Genomic DNA, 27,942 nt, shown 5'->3' on the forward strand with positions numbered 1-27,942 from the left:
CCCCCCCCCCCCCCCGCCCGCCCGCCCCGGGCGCGGTGTCAGTCACGGCGGCGGCTCCTTTCATCTCCACCGCTCCCGCCCCGCCCCGACGGCGGAGGGAGGAGGGCGGGAGGGGAGGGCGGGGGGCGATGCCGGAGTCGCGCCGCCGCCGCCCCGCGCCCCACCGCCGCCCCCCGTAGGGCGCCCGGCCCGCCCCAGCGGGCGCGGAGCGCGGAGGCGGCCGGTGGGCGCGGAGGCGCCGCGGCGGCAACTTTTTTCCCTGCCCGCGGGCGCGGAGGGAAGCGGGGAGGGGAGGTGGTGGTGGTGGTGGTGTGGGGGGGCGCCTTCCCGCCCGCTCCATCCATCCCTCCCGCCCTCCCGGGGCTGTCTCTTCCTCGCCCCCCTCGGTGCCGCCGAGCCCAGCCCAGCCGTGCCCGCAGCCGCGGGCGAAGCGGCGGACAAAGGGCCGGTGGGTGCGCGCCGCGGGCAGCGCTCGTCCCCGTCCCCCTGAGGCGCCCCCTCCCCCGTCCCGTCCCGTCCCGTCGCCCTACCTCCCCTCAACCCACCCCCCCCCCCACCCCCCCCCAGCCATTTTAACTCGGGCCCGGCCGGGTGGCGGCAACTTCACTCGGAGGCGAAACTCGGGCGGGCTCCGCTCGCCTCCGCGTCCCCTCGCCCCCCAAGGTTGAGCCCGGGTCCCGGGGGGCGGATGGAGGGGGGGGGGACGAGGGGACGGGGCTCCTGAGGGGCGGGTCCCGGCGCGGTCCCCGGGAGCGGGCGGGACACAAGCGGGTGTATTTCGACTTATCCCGGGCCGTGCGGCGCGGCGGGGCGAGGTTCCCCGCGGGGCCGGTGCCGTGCGGGAGCGGGGGTACCTCGGCCCCGAGGGGGCGGGCGGGCGGGGGTCTCCAGCTGCCGAGAGCAACCCCGAGGACTTCACGGGATTTTTTCCTTCTTCTCTCCTCCTTCTCCTCCTCTCTCCTCCTCCTCCTCCTTCTCCCTCCTCCTCCTCCTCCTCCTCCTCCTCCTCCTCCCCCCGCTGCTCCTCCCGCTCCCGCTCCCCTTCCCGCGGCGGGCCGGCGGCCGCAGCAGACGCCGCGCTGCCGTGAGGATGCCGCAGCTGCCGGGGGCCGGGGGCGGTGGGGGGGACCCGGAGCTCTGCGCCACCGACGAGATGATCCCCTTCAAGGACGAGGGGGACCCCCAGAAGGAGAAGATCTTCGCCGAGATCAGCCACCCCGAGGAGGAGGGCGACCTGGCCGACATCAAGTCCTCCCTCGTCAACGAGTCCGAGATCGCCCCCGGCGCCAACGGGCACGAGGTGCGCGGCCGCGGAGGCTCCGCGGGGGCGCGGGATGCCAGCGGGCTCCGGGCGCCGCCGGGAAGGAGGGAGGGAACTTCGGCGGGGCAGCGGGGAAACCCCTTATTTTCCGAATTTCCCCTAAAAAAATAAAATCATCCCCTCCCTCCGTTGCCAGAGGGGCGGCGGGCAGAGCCGGGCCGGCTCCGCGCCCCTCCGCGCCCGGGGATGGGAACCGGGTTGGGGGGGCGGGGAGCGGGCTGCCCCCTCCGCTCTTCGGCCCGGGACGAGAAAGTTCCCGCGAGTCACCCGACGGTGCGGTGGTGTTAGACCTCAAGCAGCCATGAAATTTCCTCGGTAAAATTAGAGGGGTCGGAGCATTAGCCGTAAACTCTTAAGAGGATTTGCATAAAAGTGTTTGGGAAGAAATTCCCGACGCTAAAACAACTAAACAACTTCAGGGCGAGCGGGGAACCTGCCTTTTTTTTTTTTTTTTTTTCTTCTCTTTTCCTTTCTTGCCTTTTTTTTTTTTTAAGTTGTTTTATCTTTTTTTTTTTTTTTTTTTTCCCCCTAAAGATCTGGTAACGAGGGCAACCCGATTTTCATTATAATTTTTGGTATTTTTTTACTAAGAATGTTTTGACCGCCGAAGCTCCAGATATTTTCCACGAATAAGTCCCTTTCGTTAAACGTAGGGCGCTTCTGCTAGAGACGTTTCACAAAGCCCCATAGTTATTAACGTTGTCATAAAACGATCGTTTACACAAACGTTTCTGGTACAGTTGCCTTCCAAGCGACTTAAAAGGGAAAAGAAAGATGCTTATCATCTCTTGTCCTAACTTTTTTTTTTTTTTCTTTCTACAAGAAGCTGTAGCGCTGTGATCGATAAATGAACATCCGTACAATGACTTGTCTTCTTTTTCTCCTTCTTTTCTGATGTGGATTCCCTGCGGTCAGGTTTCCAGGCAGACTCAAGCGCAGGATTCTTACCATGATAAAGGCAGAGAGCACCCCGAGGAAGGTGAGAAGCGCATGGTCCTGTTTTGCGATACTGTCCTCCTTAGTCCCCCTGACAGCCTCCATCCACTCTGTCCTCAGACTGGAGCTTGATTTCTTTTGGGAAACATAAACTTCGTACCTTTTGGGGAGGGGGGATGCCAGGGCGCACTCAAAACGCGTTTAAAAAGGAGGTGAATGTGCGGCACATTTATCTTGAGTGACCAAATGGTATTTCAGTTGTTTAGAAACTGATAAGTAGGCCAAATGGATCTTCGCTGAAGAAAAAACTATTTTTAGGATATCAGCTTGAACACATCTATCTCTTCAGTCGTACGCTGCAGCCGAGTTGTGTGTGTTCAGAAACTCTGGGCTTTTTGCCCCATAGCCAAAGTCTGTCGGTTAAATCTCCTCTTCCAAATCTAAGCATGAACAGACCGCTTGCTTTTTTTTTTTTTTAGTGTACCAGCTGGTTAATTTTGATTGAGGAGGGCAGAGGAAATAAGAGAGTTCGTTGAATATCACTTAGGAAGCTGGACATGCATACAAAGAATGTGTGCTGCGAAGGATGGGAGATAATGTTTAAAATGAAATGCTTATCATCACGAACTAAACCCCATCATAAATTCCGTGTAACGACAGACACGGTTCAGTCCTGGTGCTTTCCGAGACTCTGTGGAGGTCTTTTTCCAAATTGGTCGTTAAACAGCCTAAAAGCAAGAATGTCCAGGCTCGTAGCATTTTGCCACTGAGCAGGAGGAGGTTAGCTCTGTATAGTTTTCTTTTCAGCGTTGCATCCTCTTAAAAAATCTCACCTTTGAGTAGTATCGTTGTCAACGGTCATATAGGTGGGAGACCTCTTCGCCCCCTTTTGCAGGACCTGGACTCAAATTCTTTATTTTCCTACAAAATAAGTCTCCCTCGCTTGGCTTCCCTCTTGTCTGTAGTGCCATGTGTGTTCAACCAGCTCCCCAAATCGTTAGGGTCTCCTTCTAAGCCAGCCCCTGCCCTTTAATTGTTCCTGGTGAGCGTGGCCAGAGTGAATTGTTCGCTGCACACAGTGGCTCAGCGAGAGAAGGAAATGATTATATCTAGTTATCACTGCCCTGTTCCTCCCTTTCCTAACAATGACGTTGGAAACCCATCCTGGCAATACTTCTGAATCCACAAATCCTAGAGGGATGTATAAAATGGGGGAGAACTGCTACTTGAGAAATGTGATGTCATTGCTGATGTTTCTGCCTTGGTTTGAACAGGGACTAGCAAAATAAATTGGTGACTCTGAGGCTATTCCGTATTTTAAGCATAAACTCCTCACGGAGAGCACTTCCTCCTTTAAGAATTAACTGTTCTTAAAAAAAATGTTATTACAAATTGCCGTGGACCACTTTCTGTCGGAGGTAATTTCCACGAGTAAGGAAATGTTTGCATGCAGGACATTTTTATGAATGCACAGTACCTGTTTTAAGTGTTCTAACTTACAAGAAATGCACGGGTGGGGAATAATGTAATCATTGTTTCCTCTTCCATAGGAAAGCATCCAGACAGTGGCTTATACAGCAAGGGACCAGCATACTCTGGTTATTCTGGGTATATCATGATGCCAAATATGAATAACGACCCGTACATGCCTAATGGATCTCTGTCGCCACCCATCCCCAGAACAGTGAGTTATCTCTTCCCAAAGAGCGGTTTTTGGCGAGCTGGGTTTCCTCCTGTTCGGTCTGCAGCGCGTGTTTCACGCTGGGGGTTTTTGGGTAGCTTCAGTGACGGTCAAGGTTGCGCTTCTGCTCTTCGGAGCCTCCGTCCAGTGGAGTTTGAGAGCTCTCGGAGGTGTTGGTCGCGACTGCGGTGGAAAAGCTGAGATTAGCGTCTGCGGTGTCTGACGTCCTTTGAACAGGGCTGGGGGGCTTTGGGAGGGGGGGAGCCCGGGTTTACGACATTAGGATAACGTATGGCAGAATGATGTAAATGCTGCCTTTGTAGTGACTGGGACAGATGTGAATTTTCTGGCTTTAACTTTTCATTTGTTGAGGAAAATCGAGGGCTGGAAGCAGAACTGCTAAAGTTGCTTATCAGTAAGATGAAAAGATTGGATTTTTTTAATTTTTTTTTTTTTTTTTCCTTCAGATATGGCATTGCTCTTTGCTGATTGATATTTATTTCTGCCATCAGTTGCTCTGCATGAATGCTTTATGTATCTGGGAGTATTGCTTCGAAACATACTCTGTCCTCAGACACAAATTGTGAAATGGTTGTTTAGGAATTAATATCAACCGTGACGCAGTAGTTACAGCTTTCCTTTACGTTGTGGCGGGCACTGATTCTTCCAGGTTGGTCCCTCTGTTTCTATTGATGTAGATGCACGTGTGATGGATTTTAATGTACTTTTAATTTCGGGTAGTAAATTCCCATTTGGTTTTGTAAACCTCTTGGTATATGTATAGAGCGATGACGAGGCAACGGTAAAATGAGCTGTGGAAATTATATTAGTGGAACCTTAGTGGAGCAGGAAACAAATGTGCTTGTAGGCATCCTGGTGAAAAAATGCTGCTGCAGTTGTGTGTACTGTGATGGGAGAAGTTGGATGCTGTTGTTTCCCTGTGATAAAGCAGTTTTCCGTCTTACTGGCTCTTGGATTTTTACTTGGCAGTCTGTGTCAAACAACTGGCAATATTTTGCTTTCCAACGTTCTTGATTTTTCTTCAGGGTTGTGGCTTTTGACTTCAAAAACAAAAAGAGGGGGCCTAATCCGTATCGGTAATTTGACAGTAGAAAAGCCTGTTAAATTAGTGGATGTTTGGATTTGGAGTGACAGAGCGGTTTGGCACTGGGAAACACACAGATCTGCCCTTTTTATATGTCACCGTTTGCATTTGAAAGGTGCAAAAACTCATGCAATATATTGCTTTCTATAGCTGTGTTATTAAAAAGAACCTTGTTTGTGTATAAATTACAGTTCAGAGGCCTACAGCCATTTAGGGTGAAGCCTGATGACCACGGTCTGTTGATATTTGTTGTTATAAACACTGCTCCACAGAAAACTTCAGTTCGGATGTATCATGGGGAAAAGGATGCAGAGGTCACCAAGACTCAAATCTGCCCCCTTTGAGGACTGGGAAACTTCAGACCTGTTTTTTCCCTCCTCTTTCCCATGTTACCTTCCTAAGAAAGTCCCTACTGATGGTGCAAGGCTTTGAACAACAAAATCCATGATTTTAATTGTTCACTGAGGATGTTCTCCGCGTATGCCTGCCGTGGGGCTGCCGTTCTCTGCTGATCTGGCATCGATGCCCCCAGAATATCAGCTTCTTGGGGAGGCTGGCTGCTCAGGTACTTGAGGAACCGTCCTACGTGGGTATGTTGGAGGAGAGGAGGGGGGAAAACCCATCTGCTTTCTAATCGTAAAGCTCCCCGCTGAACATCTGAGGGGCTGATTTAGTTCAGTGTTGCTCTTGCATGTTACAGCAGCACCACTATTTCGGTAAAATAGTGCTGTTGCAGGGCTGCAACGTTGACATAAGCCTGGAGTTCTTTCAGTTTAACCACAAGGCTACACGCTCGAGTTATTAAATAATTTTTTTTTTGTTTAATTGAACTATAATCTTTGTTAGTCTCCTAGCTGACAGCTGGGTTTTAATGCGCGCGAGATCAAAACGCCGCATCCAGGAGATGACACGCTCGCCCGCTTCATGGCTAACCGCAGCTCCGGCGCCGCACGCTGCCGCCTCTTCACCTTTGCGGGGTCCCTTTTGCTCCCCTTTTTTTTGGGGGGGGGGGGGGGGGAGGGGGGCGACGTGCCTGGGCTGGGGGGCAAGGAGCAGCTGAAATCGGTAAGGTGGTGGTCTCCCCTGGGGTGACGGTCCCCGGCCATTTGTGCCTGGAGCATCCCTGCCGTGTACCTGCGCCCTGCCATTTGCATGACAAAGCCGCTTCGTGTGTCGATGCATCTGTTGCCTGGAGGTGTTAGGCAGGATTAAAAAGCCACCCTGGGGCGCTGAATCTTTTTTTTTTTTTTTTTCCAAACCTTTGGAAGGACCCGACTGTCTGCAAACCGCCCCGGGGGGGGGGGGGGATGGGGGGATGCACCCCCAGGCAAAGGCAGCCAGAGCCAGGACCGGGACCATCTCTGACAGCGGTGGCCTCAGCTTGTTACGCCAGCCCAGAGAGAGCAAAGATTCCTTGGAATGGGAAAAAAGTTACTTTCATCAACATATGCAGGGGGAAAAATGCCTTTTTTTTTTTAAAAAAAAAAAAAAAGGCAAACGCTTTGCTTTCTTGCTCTGTAAAATTAAAAATACAAATCTGTAGTCAGACACAACATGTCTAATAGGCCTTAAAAGAAGAAAACTGTAGTGCAGCTTGTGGAGGGGAGAGGGTAAATGAAGAGGATTTCAAATTTTCTTTAATCCGTTATTGTTAGAGTGGTCTCATCTTCCTCTCTTCTCCTCTTTTTTTTTTCTTTTTTTTTTTAGTTTTTTTGTTTTACCGGCAACTGATTTGACTTTTACAAGTCGGATTTGTAGGAGCAGGAGAGTGTTAATTACAAGTTCAGGTACAAGTCTTGTGCCGCAGTACGAATTCTTACCAGCTAGCTGGGTGAGTAAAAAAGCAAAGCAGTTGGTTTGGGTGGCTGCAGGAGAAGTGGCACGTGATGGTACCTAAACCGCAGTAACACCTGGTGACTGTGCATCCTGTGTGCCCGAGAGATCTTTCGGTGGTTTCTCAGCGTCATGGGGGTACTGAAGATGGGAGATGGAGACAGCTGTTTGTTTTCTTACATGTGTGGCTTTTTCTTACTTTTTCAGTAACAAGGCTAGTTTTGGGGTAGCGAACCTTTCTCATCTGTGTGATGGGAACGTGGGGACAAAGGAGGTGACTGAAGGAGAATCATTTCTCTGCCTCTTAAGTGCATCCAGAAAATCATTTTGTCTTTGTTCCTCCCTCTTTCCCAATGAATTAAACTTTCTGTGTGAAGGTAGAGGATTTCTGCAACCTCCCTTTTGTCTGTTCTTATCTGTTCGTGGGGTCTGGGTTTATTTCTTCGTGGCTAAACTGTCTCTGTGTAGCAGCTGGAGGTGTTAAATAGATTGGAGGATACAACCTATAAAAACCTTACAGCGACTTGCAAAACACGGGGTATCCATTTGAAAATGATGAGGCATTCTGCTAAGAGAGTTTAAACACAAGGAACGATGTTTATATACGCAGAACCCTCCTACCCTGCCCGATTTTTGGATATTCCTTGTGTGCTTTTGCACGGCATGGGGGTATGGAGGTAACTCCTGTCCTGAAGAGCTCATGTCCCAGGAAAAATTGTGCGGATAACATGGATAGGAAGAAGGATGAGGGTAGAAATAGCAAGAATAAGTGGCTACAGAGCCTCAGGAAGAGGGTTTTGTTTCCCTAACTGCATCTTGCTGTGCCTCTGAAAGCAGGCTGGTTCGCTTGCTTGTGGGGAATTTTTGGGACCCCAAGGGGAATGTGGGAGGACACGCACTTTATTTTTCGTAATATTGTCTTTTCCTGAGAGTTCACATCTGCTGACTGTGCAGTTGTAGGCACTTGCTGGGAGCCATGGTCGGTCAAAACGAAACGGGCTTTGTAGCACGGATGTCGGGGTTCAGCTCCTGCTCCTGTATCACCCGTCAGAAAGCTTGGCACTAATTCCCGAGCTGGCATTGGGATGGCAGGATGCTCCGAGGGCTGTAGGCAGCTGTGATCCTGTCACACGTCCCTTTCTTCCCCCTGCAGTCCCAGGGGACGCCCAGGGTTGCACGGGCAGCCGAGGGGCTCGACAAGCCGGAGCTGCTCACCCAGCACTGAGGCTCTGCCGCTTCACCCCGCGCGGCACACGTCCCCTCAACGGAGTTGAACGATGCCGATTAGCTCCTTAAATAACTTTGAAATCAGGCGCAGAGGAGCGCAAAGCTTCCCGGCTCTGAGGAAGCGGAACTTGCCGGTTGCACGGGGAGGAATTTTAGCACCGTTTGCTGAAGGGCTCGGCAAGCCGCGCCAAATGCCAGCACCGGGAGAGAAGAGGAATCTACTCAGCTCTCACAGAGGGACCTCGCTGCTGCAAACGCCTCTGTCAGCTGCTCTGGCTCAGGCGTCACAGCTGAGCAGTCTAAGGTACCAGCCAGGTCTCTCGTGAAACAGAAATCCAAGCCACGAACGGTTGTGGGTTTGGTGGTGCTGTCTTTCTGCCCCCTAGTGAAATGGATTCTCCATTTGGAAACGGAGGGGACACACACACACACACACAGAAGAAGTTATTGCGGTGCCTCTAGGTTGGCCTTTGTCCGAAGCTTGATCTGGTTGCTCCTGATAAGATGGCACCATCCAGGCAGAGTCTTGTGTATGTATGCCCATCGTTAGCGTGGTCTTTGGGGCACATACTGGTGAAGAAAACAGCCTTCCTGCTTTTGCTTCCTTCTCTTTGTCAGGGTGATGCAATTGGCAAATCTGTCTAATTGTGAATGGGCAAGGGGGAAAGGAAACGTTCTCCTGGCACCTCGGTCCAGAGGCAGCAATTGTGTGTGTGTGGCTTCCAACGCAGGCGTAATCAAAAACCCCAGCCATTACAAATCATCAAAGTTGGAGCTTTTGTGTATCAATGTGTGTGTATGCTTACGTCCTAAATCTCCTTTTTCTTTTTCTATGTATCTAGGAGCTAATTCAATATCAACTGTAAAAGGTGGAGCTGCCGCTTTCGTTTTAAGGCAGTTTAAAAGCAAAATGTCATTCCTGTTGCTTTGGTGCTGTGCCGCCTCTTCTCGAACTTAATCCCAGCCCAGAAAAAATGTTAATAAGAATAGCTTGTTACGGGCTGCAAGTGCCAGGGAGGATATGGCTCAAGAAGAAAGCCTGAAGCTCCGCAGGTTCAGGCATCAAAAGAGGAAAAAGCTTTTTCCAGATACTTGCAGCGCTGCATGGCTGCAGGCATTGAAAAGCCTGGGTACCACAGGCCTGGCTCCTCCCGAGCACTTAACTTCTGTTTATAGTTAGGGAAAACTCCTCCTGATACGGGAAGGAAATAACCCACACAAAAGCATTTTACTGCTGCTGTAATATTTCTGAAGTCCCATTAGAGGCATGTGCATTGTTTTTTTTTTTTTTTTTTTTTTGGCTAGTAGTAAAACACTGTCTGTGTCTCTCAGAAGAAGACGCACGTGCCAGAGCATGCTTTAGTATGGACACTGAACGCCTTGCAGCCTGAGGTCTGTGCATCGTGTGGCCTGCTGTGATCTCCTGTGATGCTCTCAGCGGATGGACACCAAACCAGCGTGTGCCTGGTGCGAGGGAGATGCTGCCACAAGCCGGGCGCTCTTTGGGTCCTCGACCTGGTGGGAGGCAGGTTGTCCTCAGCGCATCTCCTCCCCACTGCTGCAGGGGAGCCACGTGCCGTGATGCTGTGGTTGTGCATAAATGACTCCCGTTTACCCCAAATCGCCCCTGTCCTGGCTAGCAGATGGTTATCGCTAAGCTGCTTTGGGCCGTAAGGCATGTTTGGCGTGAAGATCGTTCTCATCTGGCCGTTGGGTTTGGTCCCTTGCTGCAGGACGCTGGGGGGAAGGCGTGCTGCTCCTGCCCGGGCAGTTGGGGATTAGTGTCTCTGTCACTCCAGCCCTTCCTAAGCATTAGATTCACTTAAGAAAATTGCATTCAGAATAACTTAATCTACCAACCCAATGGCTTCTATTTTGAGACTTGGATCTTGTGGATATGTTTATTTAGTTTGGGTTTCCCACTTCAAAGGAATCTGTCCTCTCAGCAAGAAAGTGATTGAGCACTTAAATAAAAATGTATTCATTGAATCTTTGGGATTGAGCTAAAAGTACAGTAGGGAGTTAACGTGTGCGCCAACTGTGCTAATCAGCCAGGGATTGCCTGCTCTCCTAAAGGGAAAGAAAAAGTGGTCTGAACTGCCTGAGGAGAAGCGGCATGCCTTCCCCTGGCTTCTGGCGGCGGTGTTGCCCACTGATGCTTCTGGTTGAGATGAAGGACCTAAAGTATCTTCTTCTGTGAGCTTCAGAGATACCAAATCCCTCGTGTGGAAGAGCATTTTCATGGAGCTGGAAGGTCGACTCGACGTTTGTTTTCTTTAGGTGGCTGTGGGTATAGGTAAGGTTGAGGCATAAAATCAATAGGATGAGCTTAGCCAGCAAAAAGTACAGGTGTGAAGTTACGAGGCTTTGATTGAATATTTATAGAATGGGCAGTTTAACTTAAAAAGTAAGCGTGCTGTTGTCGCCAGCTGTAATTGGTAAACCAGGGAATCGCTTTGGTTAGGAGTTACTAGGCACACCAGAGAGCAGTTAATTCCCGAAAGCGTCTGTCTGTCCGTCCAAGCCCTTTTGGTACTCTGTCCCTGGACTTCAAACAGCGCTGCCCAAGTCAGCGAGCAGGTCTGCTTCGCCCAGGGGGGAGAGGTCCCTTGGGAGCCTGTGATTTCATGCACGTGTTTGCCACGAAGTACCTTCTGGAGCTTTGAAGGAGCCGGAGGGGGGGGGCGGGTGGGGGGAGGATGATGCGTGTGTGTGTCCTCCTGATGCAAGGGAGCTTTAGTAAAGCTACTTCGGCAAAGAACAGAAGAAATCTGTTTGCTGGACCTTTTCCCCCCCTCCTTGCTTGCTGAGTCGGGAAGCTTTAAAAGCAGATGGAAGCAGGCTGCTGCGGCGTGTACAGCGCGGTGGCTGGGCACTGCACCGACTTGGTGGCCCTGCTCTAAGGAGCCCACGTCCGTGACTCGTGGGAGCTGCAGCAGACCCCGCCACACTGCCAACGGAGAGGGAGATAGCATGGAATTGGGTGGTAGCATGGAACTGGGAGGCGTGATGCTGAAATCCCATTGATACTGGCGGCAGCTCAGCTTCCCCCTTTGCTAATGGGAGCGGAGGTCTGGATGGGGATGCAGGTGTTACCCGAAGAAAACCAGCCTGGAAATGGTCTGATTCGTCATGCGTGTCCAAAAAACAGGGAAGGGGGAACATGGGGCTTTTGTTGGGCAGTTTTGTTGGCTCAGAGGTGGAGAGTGATGAGCTCTAAAAAGCTATCCCTGTGTTTCTGGGTTTGGTTCCTAGTGACACCAGCTGCTCGGAACCAACACTGTCTCAGTAACTGGTCATTTAGCTATGCTCTAAGGCTCTACTTCTTCAATTTTCTGCCTCTTTCTGTATTTCAGAACTGCCTCAGAGATTTATCTTTGCAACCGTCTGTTGTCTCCCCACAGTTTTGGCATATCTTCTTGCCTTGATCTTTCTTCATCCCTCCCAAATCTTGCATTGGCAAGCTTTGTCTAGCGTAAAAAAAAAAGTACAATATGGAGGTGACGACTAAAGGTGTCAACGCTTGTCAAATGCAGACCGCGCTTGGGGAGAAGGCCTTTTCCCTGCCGATGTGCTAAAATGCAGATCAACTGTGTCCAGCAATGCAAATGTGTTTGCTTCGTTAAGATGCCGCAAGCCAGAGAGTCATTTAGGGTCTCTGGTTTCTGGAGTTTGACTGGGGCTGTGTCAGGTTCGGGAAGCTGCAGTTCCAAGTGGTAACTGTGATTTTGGTTGTGCTCTGTTCCCCCCCCAGTTCCTGTACTGCCTGGTTACAGAAAAGTTGAGGTTCATGAAGCAGGAGAAGGGATGGGCTTGACACGGCGCGGGGGAGAACTCCCCCTCTGAACTGGGGGAGTCTCTGATTTCTCCCCTCAACGTCTGCACCTGAAGTAGCCTCTGCGAAGAGTAAAGATTGTCCCTAGATTCACACACAGGTCCTCCTCTCTCAGATGTCAACCTGGGTGCAGGTTCAGCCTCTTGAGGAGTTTTGGGAGCAGGGCGGGAAGGAGTGGGTGGGTGGCCGGGGTGGTGGGACAGGCTGCAGCCCGCCCGTGTCCCCTCCGGCTGCTGGGGACCGGCACCGAAACCAAAAGGGAGTTCAGTGAGCTGGGAGAGCTTTTGAGGATATTGAGGAAGTAAGCCGTATATCGGACACACTAAACTACTTTTTTTGAGAAACGTAAGCAATTAAAATAATTGACCCTAAAGGATGCCCCTAAAGCTTCTTGTTTCGCTGCCCTCCGACACCGTCACGCCGGGTTGTGTGTGTGGCTGTTCTTTGCTGCCTGATTTCCTCCTGCACACAACTGAGATTCGGCTTAAAAAATACGTTGGAGCTGAGCATGTTGGATTCAAAACGTTTGTTACTCTAAAACCCTCTCCCTCATACACTATTTCACGTCTTAAGTACAGGCAGAAAGGGAAGCTGTGTGGGATTTAAAGGCAAAAAAAAAAGAAATAATTTTTTAAAAGCTTAGCTCTTAAGCGTGTGGATTTTTATGGGTTTGTTGTGACTTTTTTTCTCTCTCTGTTATTTCAAGGATATTTCTAAGATAATGGTGCAGAGATTCTGTTTTAGATGTAAATCTTCAGAAGGAAAAGTCGGAATAGGAGAACCACCAAAAAATGCTGATTTATGAGGCAGCTCCCCACACAGTTTGACAGCACTATTGTAAACACTTTTTTTAAAAAAAAAAACAACTGGGGACTACTAAACTTCTTATCAGAATGACCCGCAAAAGATGACTTGATACTTTATAACAAGTAATTATTGAGAGACTCCAGGAAAAGTGCTCAAAATGCTGTTTTGCTGGAAACTTTTTTAATTCAAGGGCCCTCCCAAAACAGTTTGCATAGAAAGCTTTCCCTCTTTCTTTGAAACTTTAAATTCTTCCTTTTTTTTTTTTTTTTGTTTTTCTTCTCCCCAGAGGTGGTGTGCGTAAATGAGAATTTTACAGGGTAGTGGGGTAGAACAACAAATACTCAATCGGGAAATGTGGTTTAATCAAAGCTGGTTCAGAAACGCCTGTGTGGGGCACAGGCAGACGCCTTAGTAAGGAGAAGGAGGTTCCAGAGGGGGTTTTGTGAGTTTGTCCTCCAGTGCCGGCTCCAGGAGCGCCCTCCTCCATTAAATGAATCTTTCTGGCCGATGTCTACTGGGCAGAGCGTTTTTTCAGGTTCAGACAGCTGAAGAGCCTTGCAGGTGGGTTTTGCATTTCTCTTCTGGAGGTGGTGTTTCACAGCCCAGGAACCCGTAGCTCAGAAGTCTGCCGTGGGCTGACCTTGGCTTTTCATGCCTTACCTGCATCTTCTCTCCTCTGCTGGGCTCGGTGGCTTCTCCCAGGAGGGGCTGGTTAAGACAGGGGCTGAGATTTGAGCCCCAGGGGTTAAGCCAGGACCGGGAGAGCTCCCTGTAGTAGGGCAAGTAGGTTATAGCTGTTTCGGGGGTGGAGCAAAAGTTTGTGCCTGTGCAATTAAGCGTGAAATAGGTAAATTCTGTGTATAATTACCCAACGTAGAGTCCAGCGTGAGGACGTGACCCGTGGAAATCGCAGCGCATCAGTGGCTGCTGGCAAATTCCCGGGAGGTATCCCTGGCGCCCACACTGGCACGGTGTAGGGGGGGTCACATCCCCTGCCTCCCCCCACTCTGTTCCCAAAAGCAGATCCACAGTCTGGGAGGAGGCTTCTGCAAACAGGGAACTGAGAAGGCAAAATTTGTCCGGAGACTTAGAAGAAGGTGGTGGCAGGGGCGGGAGCAAAACCCACGGTTCCTGAGTTTGCTTCAGGAACCCACCTGAAATATAAAGATTGCTTGCTTTTTAAGATATGTTTCTTGTGTTGTTTTAGTTTGTTTTCCCATGAAAACAAACCAGAAGTATGAGAAAGTAAAAACTGGCATGTTCATGGAGTGGGCAATAAGAGGATTAAAGCCAGTGCAGATAAGAAGAAAGTTGGTGGCAACGCTGGCTGTGGCTGTATTTCATACCCAGCCTTTCAACTAAGGACCAAACAATCCCACTGAAGTTTCTAACTAAAAGGAAGGAGGGGGGCTTAAAAAAACTAGCTTAAAACCTTTTTGTCCAAAAGCAGACTTGGTTTTTTCCTACTTTCCCTCCCTGCCATCGCAGCAGCACATGTATCTTCCCACTCTTTGTCCTGTTTGCTGTCCTCCCACAGGGCAGGGCAGGTTCCCTCCTCTCAGCGTCATTATTTGTACCCTCCACTTTTGCTTCTTGTCCCTCTCTCAGCCTAAATGCAGATAGATAACCAGCATGGTGTGCTCCCTCTCCCAGGAAAGCTGCCATCAATTCGTGGCTCTTGCCCATGATGGGCTGGGGACAGCCACCCAGGGTTTCTCAGCCGTCTTCCCTGGGCTCTGGCATGGTGGGGCTTTTGTAGTTTAACATGGGGCTGAGAGGACCTTGCTCCGCTGCTTCCCAAAGCAGCTATTGGGGATGGCATCTTGGCAGCGATGGCATCCGTCTTCCTCTGCCAGCCATGGTGGGCACCCGCTGTGGCCTCAGCGATGCCCGTGCCTCAGCAGTCTCCGGTGGGAAGAGCGGTTTGCAAAGGAGGTGCTGGCTGGTTTGAAGGTGGAGCCTTTAAACTTCTGAGCATCCTGAAATCCCTGATACTTTAATGTATGCCAAGGCTATGCTCACTGGAGCACAGCTTCATAGCTGTGTTTCTTGAGCAGCATGCCCTGGTGGCATCGCCTCCCCGGGGTTACAGAATCACAGAATGACATGGGGTTGGAAGGGACCTCTGGAGATCATCTAGTCCAACCCCCTTGCCAAAGCAGGTCCACCTAGAGCAGGTTGCACAGGAACTTGTCCAGGTGGCTTTTGAATGCCTCCAGAGAAGGAGACTCCATCTCCAGAGAAGGAGACTCCACCGCCTCTCTGGGCAGCCTGTTCCAGTGCTCTGCCACCCTCAAAGTGAAGAAGTTCCTCCTCATGTTTAGGTGGAACTTTTTATATTCAAGTTTGTGCCCATTTCCTCTTGTCCTATCCCTGGGCACCACTGAAGAAAGACTGGCCCCATCCTCTTGACACTCACCCTTTAAGTATGGGTCTTTTTATTACCCCCGTCATCAGTGTCATTGTCTCTTTCCTTCACACACAGGGTGGCCACAGCTGGTGGGTGCACATTCCCCAGCACCACAGCCAAACCTAAAACTCGGTGTGCTGCAGTCGTGCAGGGTGTCACTTCGCGCGGGCATCAGGATTTAAGGAACCGGTGAGGTTTGTTGTCGGTTGCCCCGGCCCTCCCTGATGCTGTCACTGAAAAAAAAGCCTGGGTGAGGAGAAGCTGTGCCTCTGCTCGGGCCCGGGGAGCTGCCCCTGCGGGTTATGCGGGGGGCTGCTCAGGATGAAAAGCCCTTAAATTTCTTAAATTTAAAATTCTTAAATTAAATCTTAAATTTCAGTGAATGGTGCAAAAAAAGTAGCGAGCTTTCAAGCAAAAGTACCAAGTAGCAAGTGAATCCCCTGCAAATGAACAAAAAAAAAAGTCCCTGGAAGGGAAAATAAGCAGTAATTACGGTAAAACGTACTTTTTTGTCACGGTAATGGTTTGATGCTGAAAGGCAGGGCTGCAGCACCGTCTAAAAGTGACTTCACTGCTGCTGTTTCTTCCTAGCGGCGAGTGTTTTGGAGACCTCTGCAATGCTACGCACGTGGCTTGTTCGGTTTCTGGAGGCTGGCATTTGTTTCCAGATACTTGGGACTCCTTGTGGGACAGGCAGAAGTCGCATTAGCTGCCTTGCCAACATGGCAGCAGACACCTCTGCTTTACGGTGACTGCTCCAGCTGTCTGTATCTTGCTGCTCCTTCCTCAGTGTTGCTTTATGAGCATCCCTCCGGTTATCAGAGCGGACACCAGAGCCACAAAGAATTAGTCCTGATTTAAGAAAGCAGGCTGTGCAGAGGATGTGGTAAATTTGCTGGGGATGGCAGGAGAATAGAGGCGGGGGTAAAAACCCCAAAACCTTGGACTAACACAGAAAAGCAGGAGAATAGAAGCGGGGTAAAAACCCCAAAACCTTGGACTAACACAGAAAAGACTTCTGTCTTAATATTAAAAAAAAATAATAATAAAAAAAAAATATAAGCTTTTACATCTTGGTAAAGAGCTTGCTACGTTTGGCTCTAGTTTCAGCCTCAGTATGGTTAGTGTGTGCTAAGAAACAGTCAAAGTAAAAACGAGACAGTTTCCCAGCCTTGAAATGTCAGGGACATAAGCTCTGTGTCCACAGGGAGGGAGGGAGGGCAGATCCCTTTGCTGTTGTCTTTGAGTCGGGGTTTTAATGACTACAGGGAAAATAGGAGTGTTAGAGCAGCAGAGGAAAAACGATACAGCTAAGAGGAAATTATTTTTATTGCTAATACATGGGTGCTCATAATGTTTAATTCTTTACAGCTTATAATGCTTAATTCTTTACAGCTTATACTTTATTTGCACATTCTTCCTTCCTCACCATTCTGCACGCTGTACTGGCAGCTACCATATTTCAAAATTACTGCTCTTAAAAGCTACTATTCAGTGGTTTTAGAATGAATATTTGTCGAAGTAGCAGTGGTGCTCAGACTGGTCAGCTTACGGACACAGAGTGGTTCGGCTGCTGCACCCTCCCGCTCTCTCGCTTTTTACATCCTCCTTATCCCCCTTCTTTTCCATTGATAAGTGTTTTAAAAGTTCCCTGGAAATATGTTTTCGGGACAGCGTCGATGTATATTTAATCAAAGTTCAGGAGAGCCTTTCTTGATAGAGATTTACTTTTGTTTTTGCCAGCGACGCCAGATGAGGAGAGAGGAGGAGCGTGGGAGGATTTGATGCCCCTGAAAACAATTCTGTGGCAAGAGTAGTTTTAAGGCAGCCTACGAGTTGCCTGTGTGACTGGAGGAGAGGGAATCTTAGAGGAAGCTTTGCGGTATTTTACACTTTTAGATCCTGTTGCGTCTTTTTAGATAACTAATGGGGGTTTAGCGTTCGTTTGCCGTGTGCCGTGTGTCTGGTTTAGGGTAAGTGAGCCACTGCCGGTTTACTACGAGGAGCTGCGGAGGGGAGGGGGCAGCCCGGGCATCTGCATTATTTTGCCTTGCATCAGGTGCTAAAAGTCACTAAACGTACCGTGAGTCACAATATTTTTTCCCAATTTGACTCGCTTGCCCAATCGTATTTTTACTTCAGCCTTTAGGCTTGAAAAAGCATGTGCATAATCAGTTCATTTTGTGTGGTCTAGGCTATAAAAATGCCCCCTCTGTTCTTTCCATATGAAAAACGTGTTTTTAATTTCAGGGAACTTATATAATTTTCTGTGCTTTCTTTTGTATCTCAGATTAAAAACAAATGCTCCCTTCCCCTAACTTTGCATGTTCCAATTACGGAGTTGTGAAAATAAGTCATCCTTCAGCTTTTGTTACTTTAAAACAGCTATCGGTGATGTCAGAGTCAATACTAAAAGCATTAAGAATGCTGGCAGAATGTAATGCAGCTGCAATCCAACATGATGTTGGAAATGGGGTTGAGAGCATAAAGGCTTTCCATATTCCCAGGGCGCACAACTGCTCGCGGCCTTGGCTTTGATCTCTTCAAAGGCTGCTGCCTCCTCCTAGATGGAGAGACTTGGCTGCCACTCGCTCGCATTGAAAAAAGGCAGAGGTCTCTATTCAGGCAGAAATCAATCACTGTGCAGAAACAATTATGTGTAATTCAACCATCATGAAAACAGGGCGAGATTATGGGTTTGTTACCTGAGTGACTGCGTGGAGACGGGGAGCAGCGGACGCGGGAGTCCTGCTGACACGCCACATCTTGATGACAATTATAGACACATGAATGATGTGGCGGGCGGGGGCGGCGAGATGACAAATGCTGGTCACGCTGTCCAGCAGAGCAGAAAATGAGGTTACAATTGGGAGATAATGTTTGCATATGTAACCATATTTCAGCAAGCTGGGCAACTTCAGGGAATAGCGGAGAGGGGCGATGGTAAACAAAGTCGATGTGTGCCATGGCTATCAGCTTTCTACCGTACAGAAGTGCATACGTGCGGTGAGAAACCCGGGCACCCCTTCCTGAAGAACCGCTCCTCCAAAACAGCCTAGTGGCGTTTCTGGGGGGAGGGAGGAAGGGAGGGAAGAATTGCCTGGGAAAAGGAGAAATCTCCCGAGTTCAGCCCTCAGAAGGCAGAGGAAGCAAACAAAAAAAATCCTTCTCCGTCCCTCCGTGTCTTGGGACAGGGAGGTATTAACATGGCAATGAGGGATCGCTGTTTACGAGCGGCGTTGACGAGCACGTCTCGCCTCTCCTGCCTTCCCCTCCCAGCGGGGATTGAGGCGAGCCTCGTGGCAGCGCATCTCCGAGCGAGAGCGTTTTCAGATTTGCATGGTAACATTTTGGCTGCAGTAGGCTGTCGGTAGTGTGACGTGATGCTCAAAATATCTTCTGATGTATAATGGCCTCCTTTAATTAGGAACTTTTTTTTTTTTTTCCCTTCCCCTGAGTGGTGAGCAATAGCTGACTGTCTTTAAAAAGAGAACTGGCATGTGTAGTATCTGCCATGAGAATATTTATTTAAAGTATTATTGCCTATAAAGTCTTAAAATAGTTTTCCTCCCAAAAAGGCAAAATAAAACACAGATGACTGATTATAAAATGGTATCCCCGCTCAGTTTGGTACACAGGACGAGCTTTACCTTTTATACAGCTCAGGCTCAGACATCAGAGGCGCAAGAAGCTGCTTTGAGTTACAGATCTTCAAACAATAAGTCAAAACAAAAAATCAATCCCTCCAGTCCCTGGGTGCAGTTAGCTAAAGATAAAAGAGAAAAATAAAGTTATGCTAAAGCAGATAGAGGAAAGGAACAGATATGCCAAGGAAACACAGAGGACAAGTGCAGAGTTGGAGTGGGCCCAGTGTGAGCCAACATCAATGAATTTTTATCTTATCAAAAAGTTTTAGGGTTGCCAGTTCTTTTCAAACTGGATCCACTCTGCTCCAGGGCTGCCTGAAGCGTTGTCTTCAATAAAAGTTGCTTCTCCCCACCCTGCGCACACCTCCCTCTCGCTGCTAAATGCAATCACACACAGGGATTAGGCTGCACCTCGCTGAAGGTACGAACTGCACTTCAGACTTCAACAGTAAATTAAGTACTCTGATAATCCCTTGTTATTACAAATACGAACCAAGATTTCTTTTTAAGTATTTGGTGAAAGATGCATAATCTCAAAAAAAGGTAAAACTGTTTCCTTCTGGTGATATTTAGCCCCTTCCTTCTGCCTCCCAATAAGTTTAAATTGCAAAGGAATTTTTAAAATTTATTTTTTAAAAAAATGAATGGATTTTTTTAACCCTTTATGACAGCCTATTAATGGAATTTTAAACGCCAGTTAAGAGTCTTGATTGAATCAAGCACATGGTTTAAACCTTAACCTGCAAAGAAGAGCATCATGCCTCACAGTTGCAATACACAAGCTAAACCCCTCTGTGCGCCTCTTCAGGATCAGCATCTCGGGCTGCAGTCAAACCAAAAAAAGCCTTCTTTGGAAAAAGGTCTTGTTGGCTTTGAGGTTCTTCCGCTTCTGTTGCATCTTTAAAGATGTTTATAGGGGCCAGCATGCGTGTTCGAGTCCCGTCGGGAGGAGCCCAAAGGCTCAGGAGGGCCGGTGCTGGTATCTGCCCATGGGCACGTGAGAGACAGACAGGAGCAGGTATTGCTTCATGTGTGAAGCTACTGCAACAGCAGAAAACACACTTATCCCACCAAAAGTGATTAATAGATCTGGATTGTACATTGTGTGCAAAAATACCTGGAATACACTAATATTCGAAGGATTTGGGAAAGTCTAGTTGATGCAGGACTTCAGCCCAGTAGCTGATGTCTCAGGGCCTGGTTCCCATCTGCGGTGCGGTGTAATATCCATTTCATAGATGGGACAACCGAGCAGAAGAGGAAGAATAAAGGAATCAGGGTATGCAGATGCAAGTAAGCTGAGGCAAAGGTATTGATGTTAGGTCTCGCTCTTCACTGGGAATTTGAGGAGGCGATTTCAGACAGCTGCCTGCTAACCTGGGGCTGGCTCTTCCTCACTTCAGGCTGCTGAACTGCTGCCTTTGCTGCTTTGAGAAAAACATAAGTCACGCTTTTCTGTGTAAACAATTGCACGAGCTGCTACGGAGGCGTTCATGGGATTACAAACTGAACGGGAAAAGGGTTAGGGAGTATAGATGTTACTATGAGATATGGTATGGAAGATGTGGCCCACAATGTGAAAAAGGGATATCTCCAGTCTCTCATTTCGATAAGGTAGAAGTTACTGTAGGTAACTCTACTCAGAAGAAACGTTCAGCCAGTTGTTGCCTTAAAAAAACATAAGAATCTGCAGCTTGATAATTATTCCCATTCATCTCTGGGTAGATTGCATCTTAGAGATAATTTTTTTTAATTGCTTTAATAGTTCTCCTTACGGTTGTCTTCTTTGAAGTGAAGAGCAACGTGGCATGATACCTCTCATCCGGAGCGGCTGCACGAGGGGCTGAGCTGACGCTGGAGGCTGCCCAGCTACAGCTGGGTGGCGCGGGGCCGCTTTCATCCTTTCCCAGTTTTGGTTTCCTCCAGTCCTCCCAGCCGTAGGTGAAGGCTTGTCAGCAGTAATTGTCAGTCTCTCAAAAGAAACATTTTACGTTTTGCGGAGGCAAAAAACAGGTCCGGGGCTTGGTACTCAAAATGCTGGCTATGGGATGTGCTGCTTACCTACCGGGGTGGTTTTTTTCCAAAAGTCAGCGGGAAGAAGACCAGTAGTCCTTGGAATGGCTGATGCAGAGCAAAGGTGACTGCAAAATAACAGATCCTGCCCGGAGAAGGGGGGCATGCGAGGGATGTGGTGCATCGTGATCCTCTCTGTGTCCTTCCCGAAGGATGCTAAGCACAAGCTCCAAAACATGCTGTTTTGAATCAGGATGAGCGAGGAGACTTACAGGGCTCAAACAACCCAATCTGAAATGGAAAGTGCCTTAACTGAACTTAACAGAGTATTTTGGTTTTTTGGTGTTTGTTTGAAGCGTGTGCTGAATGGAAACAAAGGGTGGAACAGAGGCGAATGGGAGCTGCGGTGCTTTGCCTGTCCTCTCTGCCTTTCCTGCCCTGGATAGCGAGCCTGGACCTGGCCGCTTTGGGAAGCATCGGCCCTCTCCCTTTCCCATTTCAAATACGTTGGTTAAAGTACCGGAGATAAATGCGTTGACTAGGCCTGGTTCTTCTCTCGGCATGGGGCTTTTCTTTCTTGTCTTTTGTTTTTTTGATCTGGCCTAGCTGAGCATCCCAGCAACAGCAGCTAATTGATTTAGCCTGTGTCAACTCACTGCAGCACAGAGGACGCGGTGAGTTCGGCTCTCCCCGTGCAGCGAATAAAACCAGCGGCCAAACTCTGCATCGGGCTGGGATGGAGCGGGGACAAGGGCATGGTGCGGAGGTTGGGGGGCAAGGAGCCGGTGCTCCGTCCTGAGGCCGCTGGGGAGCCCCCCGGCAAGCCGGGGCTTGCGGGATGGTGGGGCGGGCAGGATTTCTCAAAGCTGGCCTGCTTAGCCTCTAAAGCAGACACCAGTTTGCCGTCTCTTAGTAGTGGGGGGGGGGGGAGCAGTCCGATAACGCCGAGGTAACTTTCTCGCCAGCAGCAGCTCGTTGTCGTTCAGGGCAGCATTTAACATCATCTAATTGGGATCCTCTAGGTTTCCACAGTCGGCTCGTGAAAACCGCAGGCAACCTGAAGGTGCCAAGTGATGTGTTAGAGACCCCTGATACAGAGCCCCTGTTCCTCTGGGAAAGAAGACCCCGGCCGGGTCCTTCTGTGGGTGGCACAGGCTCTGGGGGGGCTGCCTGTGGTCAGGGAGGGGGTCAGAGCCCCTCCTCTGAGGGGAGCGGGAGCATCGGCGGCCCGTGGGGAAGAGCCCAGAAACGTAAAGCTGGTCGCGGTCCTGGGAGCGAGGGGTGGCCACCCCGACCCCCCAGCGGGCACGTTGCTGCCCTCGGGGGATGTCTCCGGCAGCAAGGAGCCAGCCCTCTGCGGACACGCCGGCTCAAAGGTCCGCCCTGTTCAACTTCTGTCCCAGTGGAGCCGAGCCTTAAATAACAGGCAGATGTTTGCGGAGCGTGTATGATGGAAATCAGACCAGTCATAACTTGACTGCTCTAAAATAACGCGCCTCTCTTCAGAAGAGTGGCGGCTTAGGGTTGGTTTTTTTTTTGGCTGGAGGCAGAGACAAATTTGTGTGCGCAAGGCAGTGGCCTGTGTGGGGCGGCCGGGGGCCAAGCCGTGCCATTCCCACCCCTCAGGCCACCGGGGCCATCCCGGGGGTGGCCCTGGCCCCGCCGGCGCATCCCTCGCTCACGTTGGGAGGGTTTCGCTCCTTCCTGCTCCTCCTGGCTCCCACCCGGCCCCTGCCCCGAGACAGCCAGTGAGGAGGTTGCCATCGTGGCAGCAACGAGGAGGTTGCCGGTGCGGCCACGCAGCTGCCGATTTGCATGTCTGCCTACGCCGGGCAGCTTTCATGTCGCCCCGCTTTCGTCCCCCGGGGCCATCAAAACCTGCGGGTTTTGCTTTTCCTCAGCCTGGCGGGGAGTCGCAGGGCGCACTGCTTCCTCGTTAGTGCTTGCACAGGGTCGCCCGTGAGAGTAACTCCGTTTTAAAAATAAGCCTTAGTCTCGTGACTGGAATCTTACTTTATTTTTCACGTTTCCTGCTTTTCTAACCCTCCATCCGTTCGAGTCGCCCTCTCTTCCAGAGGAGATGTCGGCGCGGCAAGAGGAAGGCTGCCTCCTGCTCTCCCGTGGCAGCCTCGTCAGCTGGACCTGGAGAAGTATTGAATTAGCTTTATTATGCCGCTGATTTGAAGTCATTACTTGTGTAAGCCGATGCAGTCCCATTATTGTTGATGGGATTGGGGCTCTTCATGTCACAGGTGAATTGGACTCAATTAACCGAAGCTGTGGTCTTAATTAGAAGCTCGGCTTTCTGTGGCTCCTCCTGGGCGCCGGAGGTGGGACGCCCCCTGCCTTGCCTTGCCACCCCACGGGGCTCTGCGGGCCAAGGGGAGAAGGTGCCATTTTGTCCTGTGCAGCATCCAGGGGGACCGCGCGGCATCCTCTCCTCCTCCTGCTGTGCAATCCCTCGGCTTTGCTGGAAGGGGAGAGGAAGCCCATCACAAGCCGTGGAAAGAGCAAAACCACCCCTTGGGGGGTCACTGGTGGGGAGCCCGGTGCCTGTGTCGCGTTGGCTCTGGCTCTGCCCCCGTAAGTCTAAGCGGTCCGGCCAGCAGATGGGTGTTTTACTGGTTTACTTGGGAGATGGTTAGTCAAGGGTTTTGACAGGTACTTGGCTTGACAAGCTAAGCAGGAGATTTTGTGTTTTCACTAGCTGACAAGTTTCCAATGGCCCTCATTAAATATTCCTTCCTACAGCCATGCCTGGCTCTCCTGAGTGCTGGGATGAAGCAATGTGTCCTTAAGTGCTTTATGAAGAACCTGATGCCCACTTACACAGGTAGAAAAATCCAGGCACAGGGAAGGAAGCATCCACTTGTGGGACAGGCCAGCGGTGCAGCTCCCGGGGAGGGCCGGGGTCTCGCCTCCCCCTCGGCTGCTCTGGAGCCAAGAGCACTACCCAGCAGGATTGCAAATGGTCTCCTGCAGCTTGATTTCACCTTTCCCTCAGAAAAGGCAGCGTCTCCCAAGGCATGCTCGTGCTGGATGCCGGTCCGTGGGACCATCCCGAGGGGATGCCCATCTGCCTCCCCCCTCCTGCTGGAGGGGACAACGGCCCTTCCGAAAGCGTGCACCCTCCCGCTAAATATAGCACCAGTGTGGACTCTATTTTTAGCCTGCATTTTAAGTGTGCTGTTCAGCAGGAGCCCTGCAGGATTTCAGCCACAGACCCCACAGCTGGGCTTCCCGGGGGTTCATGTCCTTTCCCAGCGAGGAAGGATGTGCCGGGGACGGAGAGCTCACGTGGCGCTTGCCGCTCGGCCCCACACGCCGTGGGCTCACCTGGCCGGCTGCTGCAAAGCAGGGGGTGTAGCAGCTGATTGCTGCCTCCTGCTAATTAGGAGCTTCTCCCTCCACCTGGCCGCTGGGGCTTTTTGTCCTTTCTCTCCTCTCTGAAAGCTGGTATGAGCGTAGCCACTTGGAGAGCTCTCCCCCCTGCTCAGGTGTGGCCACTGTTGGCCAGCGTGCTCCAGAGTTTAGAGGGACTAAGTCCTAAGTGTGGGCGAAGATTGGTTTAACCTGCAACCTCAGGTAATTCCCTTTCAGGCTACTTCCCCCATTCGCGTTAGGATTTGGTACCCCATTGCGTGTCTGCCTACGGACTGGCACTCTTCTGGATGGCAAGGAGGGGGTGAGAGGATGGAGACTTGGGCAGCAGGGGAAGGCTCAGCCGACTGTTTGGAGCTGTTGCTGTAGATGCTCGCTCACCTGGTTGTACCATGGGTGGCAGCTTTCCAGCAGCCTGGGGGTCCCTCCCTGCTCCATGGCTGTTTGGGAAGAGCTGCTCCTTCTGGTAGTCATCAGGAAGGACTCCTGACGAGTGTCTGAGTGCAAGGTAGTGATGGGAGACCCATCCTTAGCAACTCTTGAGTTTGTGATCTGCAAAATATACTTGTAGCTGCATATGCTGGCAGTACGGTGCTGCATGTGGCCCGTGCCCGGGGGAGGCAGGGGAGAGAAAGGTGCTGCTATTTTTGTTCCAGCGATGGTTTATGATGATTGTTTCGTTGCCTAGATAGCTTACGGTGGGTGGCATTCACATCAGACACTACCCCACACCCGAAAAACAGAAAACAAACAAAAGCTGAGATAAGCGATACTTTAAGGAAGATCAAAAACTTGCCTGTGTGTTTCTTCTTCTTGGGGGAACCTACAGTCCTACTGACAGATCAAATACAAGTTTATGTATGTATACACAGGCCTCTCAGTGGGCTCTGTTGTTCCCATCTTAAAGTAGCAAATGAGCAGTATTACTGAGAGGATGTGACAGGACAGGTATGAATCACCCCATCAACACACACAAAAAAAACCCTTTTCTCTGAAAAAATTATTTTTGTCCCTATGTAGATGGTCAAACAGTAAAATGGCTGCTTTTCAGGTGGTAATTGTACAAACCACACTTCTTGTTACTTTATCTCCCAAACAAACTTGCAGTGGCGTGTGTCATTACTTTCTAAGCTTGCTTTATTCTCATTTCAGCCCGGCTTAATTGCTTGTTCTCAGCATCCAACGTACCTATCTGTGTATTTTCAGCCCTCTTACCTCAGATGGGTTGAAAAGCGATGGCCGAACAAAAAGCGTTAACGTTGTTGAGCTGCGTTTTCCTGCTGCCAGGTTTACATGCATCTTCATTTCGCTTGCATAACTCGCATATGTCGGGGCTACTCTCTGCTGCTATTGCTGTGCGAGAAGTCAGCCTCTAAACTTAGCTCTGATCCAAGCCACCTTCCCCTGCGGATGCACGGCCCTTCTTCCCACCGTCATTGCTGGCAGGCAGGTTTCATTTAATGCACATCAACGATCTTCGGTGCCCGCATTCCTTCGGGTTTTATCCCCCCGCATCCCTCGCACGGTGGCCCTTCTGCGGCAGCGGCGGGGCCGATGGGTGGCTGGCACGCGTGGCTGCGGGAGCCGCCACTGGTTTTTCGGAGGGCACGGAGCTGACTCTCCTCTGATCTAAGCAAAAATCCTGTGCCAGCTGGGTAATGGGGAGAGATTAATGACTGCCTTGGAAGCCAGTTTTCCAGCATACTGGCCGGAGGGCAAGCATCATGATAGTTGTAGCAGCTGGTTTGGAGAGGAGGGAAATGAGGGGAAGATAAAATTGCACGCCCAGAATGCCAGGGTAGCCTGTGTCCATGCTTTGATGTCTTCTCCCTCCACACCCTCCTGTGGGTTAAAAATGAAACTAGACTGCATTTATAATGGGTGTGTGAATATCTGCATTTAGCTCCAGCGAGCAACCTCCTGGACTGGATCCTTGTATGTGGAGAGATACAGTTCGGCCAAATGCAGGAACGGGTATTTTCTCTGCCCTCATTGTGGGGACGGATGGAAACACACGGGTGGAAGGACACACACCCCCCTCTTCAATTCAGGCATGGCAGCCTCGCACACTCTGACACACGTGTGCATGATGGGTTACGAAAGGGCAAGAAGGGAGGTTAAACGTCCTTTCATTCGTCTTGGATGGTCCTGAAGGGTGTAGGTCAGGGTGTGGGTTCCCCCTGCCCACTTTGGGGTTCGGGCTATGGCGAGACGGCCCTGTTCAGCTCTGCAGCGGGGGCACGGGCACTGTGCAGTAAGCAAATGCAGCTGCGGACGAGCCTCAAAATCTCTAAAATCCATCTGTGCAACCAGAGGAGCGGGGGCGAGCATCCTCCCCGCAATGCCCAGCGGAGGGGGCAGGAGCCATCCTCGCACCCTCGGGAAGGCCAGGGCGAAAGACGAGGCTCCTCCCCGGCGGCAGTCGGGGTGCACACGTGAAGGCAGGTAGCTCGGAGGAATTCAGTCTCCCTCCTGTTACCGTGCAACACTTCTCCATCCACTTCTGCATGCCGCGCTTTAATCAGCAGCCCTCCCCCCTTGGCCCCCAGGCCTAGAAATTCCACAAAACCCAATTAACAGAGATGAGAGAGCTCTAGCATGTATACATATGAAATTTCAGAAGGCTGAAAAAGAGACTCTTAATACCATAAAGCCTGCCCTAAAGTAAAATTTGCATCTGAAATCTACATAGTTAACCCCCGTGAGGAAGATGGCATAGCTGAGCACAACTTTTTTTCCCCCCAGAGGGGTAACTTATCCAGGTCTGCTCAGTTTGGCATCAACCTGCTTGCAGCTGAGGAGCGCTGCAGAGCGAGCCCCATGCCTCGTTCCTCGAGCACCGAGGAACTGGAGCTCCAGCTTCAGAGACCGTACCGCAGTGGCCCGAACAAAGCAAGACAGAACCAACCCTAGCACTGAGAAGATCGTGCAAACTTCTCTCGGCTGGTGAGCAAAAGCAGGCTTGGGTGGCCGTGGTGCTTGCATCGACTCATTAAAAGAAGTACTCAAGACTGATCTAATTATCACTTACAGATTCGGCACATTCAACCCAGGGCTCCAGGTCTTTCATGCTTTACTAACCTGGTACTACACGGGCTTGTTTAAATTGCCCATCATGAACTGTCCTGAGAAAGACACCCCCCCTCCCCCCCCCTTTAAAATAATTACACACAAACAAAAAACCCTCAGCAAATCCAGTCCTTTCTGTATGGGTTCAGTGTTCAGAGGGGAACCGGGGATAAAGCTTTATTGCCCTTCTGTGCTTTTATCTATCTCTTTTGCTATCTTGTTTGTGTAAGATACAAAATTTCTCCTCCTATTATCCTACTTACAGCCTAATCGCATACTAATTGGAGACCGTACTTACGTTGCTCTGCTCTTTTTTGAGTCACTGCATGTGTATCTTCTGTAAGAGCGATACGGAAGTACCCTCTTCAATTAAGAGAGGTTAAATGAGAGCTAAAAACTCTCACCTGAATGCTTTGTGTGATTCCCCTGGTTGACAGTGGCTGGTATCTGGGGAGGGTGGCAGTGGGGACTGGGCAGCGTGCTGGGAACACAGGTAAGTATTTCCCTGCAAAAACATGAGGCCTCAAAGCTGCTTTTTTTATTACCTCCGGATTCTGCAAAGGGCTGGTTATCTCACGCTGCGAGCCAGCATGATCAAAGCCCCGGGAAAGGTCAGGCATTCCTCCAGGAGTGACACTCGGCTGCCGGCAGCACTCCTCCAGCCCACGGCTCCCACA

At 50.4% G+C, this 27,942-nt stretch overlaps 1 protein-coding gene across 5 annotated transcripts in view; it reads left to right on the top strand.

Moving 5' to 3' along the window:
- The first annotated feature begins 1,090 nt into the window (after positions 1 to 1,090).
- Positions 1,091 to 27,942, top strand: part of LEF1 (lymphoid enhancer binding factor 1) — a 72,933-nt gene continuing 46,081 nt past the window's right edge. For all 5 annotated transcript variants that reach the window (XM_074148297.1, XM_074148299.1, XM_074148298.1 and 2 more), the window contains exons 1-3: positions 1,091 to 1,300; positions 2,237 to 2,300; positions 3,808 to 3,941. In XM_074148297.1, the coding sequence (XP_074004398.1) occupies positions 1,091 to 1,300; positions 2,237 to 2,300; positions 3,808 to 3,941 (408 nt within the window). The remainder of the gene's footprint in view (positions 1,301 to 2,236; positions 2,301 to 3,807; positions 3,942 to 27,942) is intronic.

The sequence above is a fragment of the Numenius arquata genome, chromosome 5 (genome assembly GCF_964106895.1).
Source record: "Numenius arquata chromosome 5, bNumArq3.hap1.1, whole genome shotgun sequence".
NCBI classification, from domain to species: domain Eukaryota; kingdom Metazoa; phylum Chordata; class Aves; order Charadriiformes; family Scolopacidae; genus Numenius; species Numenius arquata.